The following is a 13,030-nucleotide window of genomic DNA, read 5'->3' on the forward strand; positions in this document are numbered from 1 at the left end:
TATAACTCTACCACCCACCAACTAATTAGTGCAGTTTACAAGCTTAAAGGCCATCAAAATGCTTTTGCTCCCTTTTTAATGTCAAATCATGTGAGATCTAAGGTTCCTAAAGCTCTTAAAAGAACAGTGTTAAATTTGATCTAGCAGTCATTCCAGTACCAAAACACAGCTAAAAACTGGGTAAGATTTAATAGGCATTATCCATGGTGGCTTCCTGTAAGTGTGAACCAAGACACAAACACTTCAAGTAGTTATTGTAGTTGTACAACCACGAGTAGAAAAGACATTGATACTGCCTCAGTATTACGTCAAGGCTTTCCACTGATTTTCAAAGCTGATTCTAGTGCGATCAGAATAAAGGCAGTGAAGGAAGGTGACAAACAACAAGAAAAAATTAACTTCCATAAGGTCATTTGTTACAAATGTGATTGTTTTAAGTATTCCATTATTCCTATTTGCTCATACACAACTCATAGTGAGAAGACTGGAGTGTCTTCTCATTTAATCCAGATACACAATAGGATTTTGACAAATAAAATATTGGTAGATATGCCAACATATTAAGAGGCAGACAACTTGTGGCCTTCCATATGATCTTGGACTGCAACTCTCATAAGCATTAGGCAGTATAGTCAATAGAAAGAGATTATGGAAGCTGAAACCCAGCAACATCTGTAAGGCCCTGTGTTGCTTATCCAAGCATTAAATCTGCACAAAAGTAACATAGCTTTGGATTTTAAAAAAATAGTAATAATAGTACTTTCCATCTTAATCCACTTTGTTTTGAGCTGAATAATCTGTACACTCATATGATACTACACTTGTCCTTCCCTCGGTTTCTGTGGATTTGCCATTCACGGTTTTGATTATTCACGGATGGCAAGTCCTCCCAACCCTCCTTCTTCCCCCTGGCCACCAGGGCATGTAATCCACACCAGGTGCATGGGGATTCACTTTCCTAGCAGTGCTCAGGGCCCGGTGTGTGCATGCCCTGCCCTGCCTCCTCCGCCGCATCCAACGGTTGCACAATACGCCATTGTCTGCGGAGGAGGGGGCGGGGTGTGCACATGCTGGGCCCTAAGTGCTGCTCGGAAAGTAAGTCTCCATGCGGCTGGCATGGATTACAGGTCCTGGCAGCCCCGGCACCAGGGGGAAGAGGGAGGGAAGGAAAGAAAGGTTGAAGGAAGGAGGGAAGAAGGGAAGCAAGCAAGGGAGGGAGGAGTTCAATTGTCCTCAATGGCATCCTGCCATTGAGGATAATGGGACTTTATTATTCACAATTTTTGGTATTTGTGGGGGGTGGGTTAGTTTTGGAACAGATCCCCCAGGAATACTGAGGGATAAGTGTATGTATATCAAGCATAAGGACATGTGTACAATATTAGTCCATAAAAATATAATTGATTTATTCAATTTCTTTCCCACCCTTCATCCTAGGACACTGAGATTTATTCCTTTTATCCTCACAACAAACAGGAGAGGCAGATAAAGTAAGAGAGAATGGCCCATAGCCAGCTGCATGGCTCAGCAGGAATTAGAACCCAGAATTCTCAAACCAAAGCCCAGCTTCTGTCTATACTCCACACTCATTGTGTTTGATTTGTTTGTTGTCGTGTGTCTTCAAGTCATTTTTTCTTTATGGTGACCCTAAGGCCATAATAGCCTTAGTCATGGAGTTATTTTGGGGAAATTTGTTCAGAGGAGGTTTTTCACTGCCTTCCCCTGAGGCTGAGAGAGTGTGACTTGCCCAAGATCACTTAGTGGGTTTCACAGCTGAGCTGGGAATTGGACCCTCGTCTCTAGAGTCATAGTTGAACGCTCAAATTACTATGCCATGTTGGCTGTCTGTGTTTGATTAACCTTAATGATATTCAGAAACCTTCCACCTAAACATTATAGTACTGGCATTTTATTTTTTTTACAGTAAATTTGTCAACCAATTAAAGATATTTTTTCATTTATGGATATGAATGTTTAAGCAGCTGGATCTTTGTGATAATTTGGAGGCTTGTTCTAAATGTGAGCCTTGTTTAGATATGAGTATGCTCAGCAGCACACTGCTCATGCACTGCTGCACATTTTTGCATTTACTCAACAGATAGTTGTACTGTAAAGTTTGACAGAGCAGATCACCTACTCAATAAGGAAGTCCAGTTCTTCTTCTTCTTCTTCTTCACAATGGGAAGTACAGTTGCCCCTCCGTTTTTGTGGGTGATCCATTCCAAACACCCCTGCAAAAATGGAAAATTGCCAATATTCAAGCCCCATTGGCTTGAATGACAGCATGCGCCCATGGGCACCTGCAGGTGTGCACTGCATGCACGCGCCCCATTTTGTTCCCCTCCATTTGCCGCCCATGAACAGGCAAGGGATGTGGACTCCATGTCTGAGAAAACAGATGGGTGACTGTACAAAGTGAAAGGGGTAATTTTGTCTGCCACTCACAAATGAAGAATCATGGCTTTGTGTAGTTCCTAAATGGGAGGCAGGCATACCACATAGCCCTGGACTGTCCAATCCAACAAGGCATGTGAGCATGAAGGTCTGCTTTCACCATACTACCATAGTTAGACTGGAGGTATATGTGATTAATCCAAAATTAATTCTGTTGTTAACCAGGTGATAAAATATTTTTTTACTGCCAGTTAGAAGACAGAAATAAATCTTACCAAGACAGTTGCACCAAAGTACTGTACCAATGAAATCAATGGAATAAAATTAATGCTCAGAGCAAAGGGGGAATGTTGTGTGCTTGCCACAGGCATGCTGAATACTATTAGTACTGTATAAACTGTCTGCATTTGCTTGTGGCTGAGGCAACATGCTAAATCGGTATCTATACTGAACATAGCACATGCCACCAGCAGCCACACTGCCCTCCCAGGCCAACTCATAAGATATTTTTAAGTGAAACATTTACAACCCTGAAATGTTGCCTGGCACTGAATGTTAGCATATTTATCTAAAGCAAAGAGAAATGTGTATGTGTGCATATATTTTAACGAATTATTATCTTGAATAGGAGTGCAGAACATCAATATAACATTCAGCTTTATATACCTAACAAAACAGGTGGAAGGGGAAAAAATAAACCCAGCACAGTATATTCAAGTGTCAACAGCATAAAGCTTGTTATCAGTAGAACTCAGTTTTACAGTTTCTGTAATAGCAGCCTCCTCACAATATCCTTTGCAACTTAGGATCTAATAGCACATTTCACCTTGAGCAACTGAATTTCTCAAGATCAGGATCAGAAGATATGGTCCATTCTTGTATCAGCCACAAATTCATCACTAATCATTAACTGTCCTTCTTTGTGGGATCCAGCCCACAAATACAACAATGACTTTTATGTAATATTTTCAAATAAAATTACCTAATTATTTAGTTGCTCTATAAAAGGATTTTATTGCAAACTAAGCTTTTGTATAGCACCTCAAGACTCAACAATTACATACAACCATCACTTTTTCCCTGTCTTCACCATTTAGAAGCATCATTTCAAAATGTTCATGACAACATGTTACTTAGAACAAGAGCAGTTACTAGAGCAGGACCTGCTCTTTACTGTGATGATCAGGACTTCTGTCATGCTGGAACCCTGACATGAGTAATTTCAAGATGTAAAGCCAGAATAAATTATGAAGGCCATGCCTGAGATGAGGTTTTCAACAAAAGAAAAGAAAAAAAACTATTTAGCGTAAGATGTCTGCAACATGGCCTGTCAGGCAAATACCATTCCTGGGCATCTCCTCTGTGCCACCTTTTTTTATTAACTTCCTTCCATTGCAATGCCATCATAATGCAAACCACAAGTCTTTTTGAGATCAATAAAGTAGCTGTGAAACTGCTGAGGATGGGCAAAGGAAAAGCTGCAGTCCTGAGATGAAGAATGAGCCGAAGCAGCGATGCAGTAAATCCCTAGAACAGACACCACCTGCCAGTACAGGAAAAGCATGAGGGTAGCTAGCCCACAATATGGCTGGATGTGTCCAGCCAGACAAGTAGGCGAGTTGTGTAGCCTTGTTGGATGTAGCTTAGGGCTGCCAGTGTTCCTTATTATAAGGAATGTCTCTTATCATCTGAGGAAGCAAACTGGAGTCTATGAAAGCTCATGCTGCCAATTTCTTTCTTTCAGTTAGTCTCAAAGGTCACTCCTGTCACAAGAGACTTCCTCACTTATAGTCCAGAAAGCCTGTCCCTTATAGGAGTAGCAGGTGTCCTTTATTACAAAGGATGCCCCCCTATTTGGGGGTTAGAAAGCTTTTTCCTGTTTCGTTTAATACAGGTTGAAGAGATGCCTCCAAATTCCCATATTTGGGGCCATGGGCCCCTCATAAAGACAGAAACGTGTGCATTGTGCAGTTTAAGAATGTGAGCAGTATGTTAATTTTGCAAAAAACAAAATTATGGAGCTAAGTCAACTGAAATCAATATGTTGATCTGGTATTCAGGTAAAGAAGAAAATTACTCATGCTGCCTTGAAAGCCTTGCGTGCCATGCTATTTTGCGGTTCCTTCCTGAAAACCTGGCAACACTCATGGAGTTGCACTGTTCTAAAAAACCTGGGGATTTTCATGCTGTTCCAGAGAACTGCTCTCTTGTGAAATAAATGCACCCTCCTCCCTCTGAAGGAGCAGCGTTACAGTACTTTGAAACCAAGAGGCATCTGGCAGCAACTGGAGGGATGGTTTCAGTTCTGTTACAATTTCAGCCCCAGGAGGAAGAGGGAGGATGATGTTCCTCCTTGCTCTTTATTCCAGATCAGCTCATTTCCACATCACAGAACCACCTCCAGCAGCTTTCCACCAGACATAAGGGCTGAAGGAAGCCTTATGGCAGGCAGATGATAAAAAGGAGGAAGAAAAGGAGAAGAAGGGGAAAAAACATGGCAGCACTTTTCAGCCTGTTTTTTATTGTTGCATGAGCTTTTAGTTGATGCAAAACCACTTTTCCAGGTGCAGCAGAGAGGGATATCAAGGCCTGGTTTCTAAAGCACATGTACATACAGAGTGGGTTTATATATCCCTGAAAGCTCATGGGAAAATAAAACAGCTAGTTAGTCTTCAAGGTTATTCCCATTTCCTTCCTTCCTTCCCTCCCTCCTCCTTTTTACCACCCATCTTATTTGCAAAATTAACCTTTCTTTTCCTTTGGAGAGTTCCTTTGGTGCACAACAAAACAGAAAAGATATAAAAGCCATGATGGCACAATGGTTTGAATGTTGGGACTCTGGAAGAGCAGGGTTCGAATCCCTGCCCAGCCATGGCAGCCTTGGGCGAGTCACACTCTCTCAGCCTCACAGGCAGGCAAAAGCAAAACAACAACAACAACAACAACACAGAGCTTCTGAACAAAACCTTGGCCAGGAAAACCCCAGGATAGGTAGGTTCGCCTATAGGGTGGTCCTAAGACTTGAAGGCACACAACAACAACAACATTTCCAGAGGGTGTCCAGGTGTCCTCCCCTCCAAATGGAGGACCTGCAAGAAAAACACAGGGAAATACAAACCTCTAAAGACACCTGAGTCCTGCTCAGGCTGGAGGGCATTTTGGAGTTCCTCCGGGGGGGGGGAGGTGGGGATGGAGGACGCGTCCTGGAAATGGAGGACGCTTGCCCCCTCCCCTTCCAATGCAGCAAAGCCTCAGCAAGAGAGAGAGACAAAAGAAGGCGGTGGCGCCTCGCTTACCATGAAGCCATGGTCCCAGAGAGAGAAAGAGAGAGGCTGGAAGGAGCCTTAGCTGGCCACCAGAAGCAAAGGATGGAGGGAGGGAAGGAGGGAAGGAGGCCGCCTCCTCCGCCGCTCCTCCTTGCAGGGGATCAAGTAGTCCTCAGAGCAGGCTCCCCAGCTAGCATCTCCTGTTGCCCCTCTGGGCTCCCTTCCCCGCCAAGAGAGCCTCCATGCCTCGCCCTTCGCTGGACCCAGGAGGAGCCAGCCCTCCCAGCTGTGGAGGTGGAGCGACACGCAGCAGCAGCAGCAGCAGCCACCTGGAGAGAGAGAGAGAGAGAGAGAGAGAGAGACACACACACACAGGGGCTGCATCCGCACTGCAGAAGTAACCCAGTGTGGCACCGCTTTAGCTCCCATGGCTCCCATGCTATGGGTTGGTAGCTTCGTTGTGGCCCCAGAGGTCTCTGACAGAGAGAAGGTTAAATGCCTCTTGTGTGTTTTTTAATATGTGTGTGTGACTGCATCTGCACTGCATAAATAACCCGGTTTGGCACCGCTTTAGCTCCCATGGCTCCCATGCTATGGGTTGGTAGCTCTGTTGTGGCTCCAGAGCTCTCTGACAGAAGAGAGAAGGCCAAATGGGTGTGCGGTGTTGCTGCATGCCTGCAAGTCCTTTCCAACTTGTGGTGACCCTAAGGCGACCCTATCCTGGGGTTTTCCTGGCAAGATTTCTCCTGAGGAGGCTGAGAGAGTGTGGCTTGGCTAAGGTCACCCGGTGGGTTTCCATGGACGAGCTGGGAATCGAACCCTGGTCTCCAGAGTCCCTAGCGCTACATCTCACAAAAATCCAGACCCCGGGATTCCACAGCACTGAGCCATGGCACTCAAAGCGGTGTCAAACTAGATTATGGAGTTTATCAGACAAGAGAAATTGGAAGTATAATCCAATGGCAATCCAAACGCAATCATGGGGTTTCACATTATTGCGTGATGGACTACCACATGCAATTTTGAGCAATGGTAAGCTATTTTCGAGCAATGGGGAGTCAGTTCGAACACAATTCGAATTCACTTAAATTTGCTGAACTAGCGAATTCACATGAATGCGTTCTGGCCCCACTTTCTTTTCATTAGAAATTAAGAGAAATTCCTCCCGTGTGATAAACTCCGATGTCTGCACTCCTTTGCAAAAGGGTTGTGGAAAAGCTGTGCCAGGTAGCTTGGCTTGGAGGTCCTTCAGGCCCCGAGGGAAAGTATTGGGCAAGCAAGGCCAAAACCAAAGCCAGAGTGTGAGAGGACTGAGGTCTGGGCAGCGTAGGATGGACTCTGGTGGTTTTTCACTCCGCTGTGGGGTGGGAAGCCTGACAATTGCAGCAGGGATGGTGGGCAGCTCCAGGGGCTCCAGGGACCACATGTTGGTGTCGTTGTTAGGTGCCTTCAAGTCCTTTCCAACTTATGGCGACCCAAAGGCACCCCTATCATAGGGTTATCTTGGCCTGAAGGCGTGACTTGTTAAAAAAGACTTTTCTTTTCCAGCAAGCCTTTGGAAAAGTGGTTTTTTAATCAAAAGGGCTTTTATGATACTGCACCTTTTAAAATTTTTGTTTTAAAATAAAATTTAAATAGTTTTAACTCAGTTGTTATTTAATCTTAATTCTGTTTGTATTTAATATATGTTTTATTGATGTTTTTTAAGGAGCGGGAGCTTTTTGTAAACTGTCTTGAGTCCCAGTCTGGAGAAAGCAGGATTATATATAAAGCGGTGGATGGATGATCCTTGCAGACTCATTAACAATAACTGGGTGCATGGTGTGTGAAGAGGTACGAGAGTTATAAAGCAAATAACTGGCTGGGTCAGCTTTTACATTTAAGGGAACTCTACTGCAGCAAATAGTATGTATGCTCCCCCCATGATTGTGTGAATACATCTGTGAATCATAGATTTTAAAAGTTACATCATGTGACTTTTGTGTGCAGCAGCTCTGGAGCAGAGCACATTTCTATCATATGTGCAAGCAATTTCATTTCTTCTTTTGCTCTTGCAGGACATTTTTTTTCTTACAAGAAGTATTTTTCTACTCACCAAGGATTTGCCACACATCCCCTGACCTGACTGTCCCAAGACGTGCTAGAGTACAATTCCCATCATCCCCAGCCAGCATGGCTGTTAACTAGACTGTCTGGGGTGAGATAGGAGGGTTAATCTGAAATATTCTAGAGGGTGCCTGATAATATATCTGGAGGCTACTAAAAGGTGTAATTGTTAAGCACTATTTGCTGGCTTAGCTCTTCCTGTTTGAACAATGATTGCATGTGCTCAGTGCAGTAAACCATTGATTATATGTTCAGGGACTGCAGGTGGGTGATGAGTAGAACATTTGTTGATTCTGGCTTCCAGTGCTGCATTATAGGGCAAAGGCAATGTATGCAGGTGCTGTGGACTATATTTCAGAGGGAGGAACAGGCAAAACCACTTCTGAGTATTCCTTGCCTAAGAAACGCTGTAAAATTCATGGAGTTGCCATAAGTTGACAGGTGAATTGAAGGCATGCATGCGTGCATGCGCACATACACTTGCCAGTGTAGAGTTATACTTTGAAAAACAAGTTTGCTTCCTCTCTCACTCTCTCTTCCCCGCTTCAATTTCTTTCTTTCTCACTCACCCATACACATTAACACACATTCAACATACATAATTCATTCTGCTTGGTTCTATTGTTTGCTTCTGTTTGTCTGTTTTTCTTTCATTTTTTTTTTACTGATTTCTTTTTAATTCTAAACATTTTTCTTTAAAAGAAATGTGGAACAACTTGTGGCCCTCCGATGTAATTGTGTTTCCATCTTTCACCGTCCTTCACCACTAGTGGTGCTAGGTAGAGCTGATGGGAGCTACAGTCCAGTATGTGGAGTGCCAAACATTCCCCACCCTTGCCTTAAAAGGAACTTTATTTTGGGTGCTTTCAGACAGAAGAGTTTATCACAGGGACGGATCCCATGCAGAAAATGGATTTAAACTGGAAAAAAGCCCCCCAAACAGGTAGATTTTCAGACGTCAGGGGTTAACCCTACTAGAAAGTGGACAAAGCCTACAAAAGTGGGTTGATTTTCACACAACATAAAGGTTAATATTCAATAACACGACATTAACCTGAACAGAAACTAGGCAAAACCTGCTCTTTTTTATTTTCAGAAAATCCCGAAAGTAAAATGGAGTGGGCTTTGTCGACTTTCCATTTGGGTTGTTGCTTATTAACCCTGACATGTCTGAAAATCAATCCGCTTTTGTGGGTTTTTCCTGGATTTTTAAATCCCATTTCTGCACGGGATCCATCCTGTGTGATAAACTCCAAAGTGTTGCTGCCAATACTGATTAAAAGACATTGTGCAGCCATTCCACCTTTCCTTCCTCCCTTCCTTTCTTGGTAGAGACCAAAAGGTGAGGGAAAGAATGGGAAAACATGGGAGGATTCAAACTAAAAAAAGGAAATGTGAGTGTGTGAAAGCAATGAAATGAAAATTATCCATTATGCTTCCCTTATTAATATATTGGTTTAAATTATAAGCATATTTATACATGCTGGCCTATCATGCACAGTGTGTTTCACACAAATTTTAAAAATTAGAGTGGAGGTTAACAGATAATAAATTTTAAAAAACATATTTGAAGATGGTTTGAAAATGGGGTCATGGCTTCTTCTGTGCATTCATTTGATTTTTAACTTTCAAACAGGTGACACAGATTTGCATATGGTTTCAAAAACTTATCTAAGTGGAGTCAGATGCATCATTTTGCTAGCAGGCAAAGATCTGTTTGTTTAATCAAGCTTTTAATGTGTATTTGCTCTCAGGGAGGCTTCTTATGGGGGGGTTGCTTTATTTTTAATTTGTGTATGCTTAACCCTAACTTGGGACAATTATTAAGGAAGGTCAAAGAAGTAAGTGCAAAGGCAAGCTTAATGCTGAATGTAAAGAAAACAAAAATAATGACATTGTATATATGTACATTCAACCTAGACAATAAGGATATTGAAATAGTAACAGAGTTCCCCTACCTTGGATCCAACAGCGATCAGGAAGCAGACTGCAGTCAAGTAATAATAAGAAGATTGGGAATGATTGGGAAGGGCAGCTATGAAAGAACTAGAAAAGATCCTAAAGAGTAAAGATATAAAACTAAGTACTAAAATTAGAATTGTACAAGCCATTGTATTCCCCATCACCATGTATGGATGCAAGAGCTGGACAGTGAAAATGGATAAGAAAATAATCAACTCATTTGAGATGTGATGCTGAAGAAGAGTGCTGAGATTACTGTGGATAGCCAAAAAGACAAACAAAAAGACAAATAGTGGAGGACAAGGGGTCTTGGAGATGCCTCATCCACAGGGTTACCATGAGTTGGGGTCAACTTGAAGGCAATTAACAAACAAATGCATTTTAATGATTTTATATGAAGATTATGTTTTTAATTGTCTTTAAGTTTTATTGATAGGTTTTAGTTGATTCTTTTTGTGAGCTACCTTGGGTCTCACTCCAGGAACAATGTGACATTGAAATGAAATGAAAGGAAACAAACCATTAAGTCAACAGAATCAGACATGTGCATCATGTGTACTTAAGATTTTTTACTCAACTTTTTCTTCTTCTAGGTAACTATTGTTTGTCATCAGCATTAAAACTAAAACTAAAAAGAGAAGGAGAAAGCATAATTCTGGATCCAATATTACTACTTTAATTCCATCCTAAATTGGCTAACGGGCCAAAGGAACTTATTACATGCACCTTTAACCCGACTGCACCCTAATGGGATGCAGCTGAGACACAGGATGCCGGTGGGAATTATTGCACATAATTCACCGCCGATTCTGCCAGCTGATTATAGCCTGGCTGCATCCTGGGTCCCAGGCATGCTTCAGAGACTGCTTTTCAAAGCCAGGGGCTTTCTGACTTGGAAAGGTGGCCCCGAAGCATGCCTGGGGGCCAGGCTGCAGCCGGGCTGCACTCAGCTGGTGGAATCGGCAGCGAATTACATGCAATAATTCTCACCTGCATCTTGCGTCCCGGCTACATCCCATTAGGGTGCAGTTGGGTTAAATGTGCATGCGATAAGCTCCTTTAAGATATCCCTAGGGTTGTTACTATACAAGCTGATTTTGTGGGGAAATCTTTCGAAAAGGAAGATACAACATGTTGTTGACCATATTGTGGTTAGCTCACAGGAGGATTCCTCTCACAATACAGTAAGCATAACAGATTTCCTAAGGCAATAAAGCTCCAGAACAACATGGGGCATTTTGGCCTTAGACAGCCACCTTCCCCATCAAAATTCATATCATCTGGCATAAAAGACTGGCAAAATATGGCTGCATGGAGGGTTAAGTTGACAGCAAGCACAATTTCTGACTTTGTACAACATCATTCCCAATCACAAAGTACATGCCATAAAGCATCAGCTTTACTGTCCATTTTAGTGTGCAGAGACTGAGCTAATGTGATAGCCTTAACTGTGAGTAAATATATATTATAAAATGTAGAAAAAGTTATGATAATTTGGTATTGTAGTGTCTTCTGCATAAGATGGTAAGCGGGTGCTTCAAAATGGAGTGCTCTTTAACATAATTTCATCAAAACATATGTGGCTCATATTTTGCTACTTAATATATTAGGCACTTCTTACAGTAGTTTACTAATTTTTAAGAGATCTTTACTGGACAAAACCTTCCTGGTTTTATTCAGTTCTAGACATTCCAAAATGACAAATTGTCATTCAACAGCTTCACACCAGGTGGTGATGTTCAACTTTTACACTCTTTAAAATAATGCTTTTCCAGAATGATTTACCTTCTCTGTATGTACCTTCTTACAGGACAACTACAGACAACAACAAAAAAGGAATATTTTAGGGCACTCATTTTGTGTACCAGGTGGTAACATCTACATGAGAGAGCACATTTGCAATGAAGAGTAAGGAGTGCAATCTCTGAATGAATATAGATTGATATTCCCATCTTTGGGATATCCCCCGGTATGTTAATCTAAAGCACTACCAGCATGTTTCAGCTAAGAAATCTGATAGCACAGCGTGGGGAAAAACTAGATTTTCTAAATGTAGTTGAACTATAACTGTCCTAATCAAGTACAGCCCTAATCTGCTATCTGCCCTATTTAAGCACAGCCAATGGTGAGAAATTATGGTGAGAGCTGCATTTGAACCTCATCTGGAGGGACCACACAGCCCCTATCCCATGATTGCAGGATCCACAAAGTTCAGTTAAGCTCATAGGTTCTGTCATGAGATATGTTCTTGTTTTCACAAGTTCCTGGTCCTTGCTATTCTGGAGTACTAACTCAAGCAGGGTTATAACTGCAATGTGTGAAAAGGAGGTCTGGGAAGCCAATAACGGGCCAGATAGACTTACATAGCTGTTGCCAACCTGAGCAATTTCTCAGTCAGGGTGGTTACTTACCAGCTCCAGTAACCTCAGTTCTCACATTTCCCCTACAATGCTGCCTTTCAAAACTTGGCTGCCTGTATTGAACTATATTATCTCACCATCCTCATGGGGCTTTTGGAGCTTTGGTAAGTTGCCCTTATTAGAACTTAACCTCTTGTCTGCCATTGCTACTTTGGTACATCTAGAGTTTGGCTCACTAGACTGACAACCAATTGTTATGATGCCAACATGAAGCTTGAACCTACTTGATTTATCATGAAAATGTCTAAACATTTTTCCCAAGCAGAGACAAAAGTCAGACCATTGTTTCAAGTTAGTTTGCTACCCTACTGAAACGAGAAAGAAAGCATATACAGAAATTTATTGAGAAATTTTAATAGTCCTATAAAAGTTTGATGAGTTTTCTTCAACATTGCTCGACTATTTCCTCTTGAAGAGGAAATTTCATCAGATTTTGCTTTTACTTTATGTCAAATTTGATGATTTAAATCTAGAAATGATTTATTGTATGCTTTTAACTTTACAGTAGGAAAGAGATATTATGGTAGGTCCATATTGCATAGCTGGATATCTGTGTTCCTCAAGTCCTACAGGAAAATAAGATTGTGGATATCATACAACTCCACCCACATGTCATCTTGTTCTTCATATTGGGCAAAGTAAAACAAAACAGTGTATCGAGTCCTTGGCGCTTTACAAAGTGCCCATGCGCCAGGGAACTGCAGCAGACAAACCACACAGTTCCCCGGCTCAGCAAAAAGAACCTGCAAAAAGCGGGTTCTTTTTGCGGCGTGGTTATGACGCCGCAAGGGGCCAATGGCGCACTTGCAGCATCATTTCTGCACCACGACGTGTGGATGCTAAGCATCCCCTATGTCAAAATGGCGGTGCCCATGTAGAATG

General features: G+C 42.2%; 1 protein-coding gene across 2 annotated transcripts in view; it reads right to left on the reverse strand.

The window, feature by feature from the left end:
- LOC149318710 (AMSH-like protease) overlaps window positions 1-5,932 on the reverse strand; it is a 30,743-nt gene extending 24,811 nt beyond the window's left edge. The window contains exons 1-2 of one of the 2 annotated variants that reach the window (XM_089510327.1): window positions 5,691-5,932; window positions 2,138-2,231 (exon numbers count right to left, since the gene is read on the reverse strand). Coding sequence is in view for 1 of the 2 variants with exons in the window: in XM_089510324.1 (XP_089366450.1) it covers window positions 5,691-5,693 (3 nt within the window). In the remaining variant the exon portion in view is untranslated. The remainder of the gene's footprint in view (window positions 1-2,137; window positions 2,232-5,690) is intronic. The other variant, XM_089510324.1, reaches the window with a different exon arrangement.
- Between the last annotated feature and the right edge of the window lie 7,098 nt (window positions 5,933-13,030).

The sequence above is a fragment of the Sceloporus occidentalis genome, unplaced genomic scaffold (assembly GCF_023333645.1).
Source record: "Sceloporus occidentalis isolate IW3139 unplaced genomic scaffold, rSceOcc1.0.p SCAF_2, whole genome shotgun sequence".
NCBI classification, from domain to species: domain Eukaryota; kingdom Metazoa; phylum Chordata; class Lepidosauria; order Squamata; family Phrynosomatidae; genus Sceloporus; species Sceloporus occidentalis.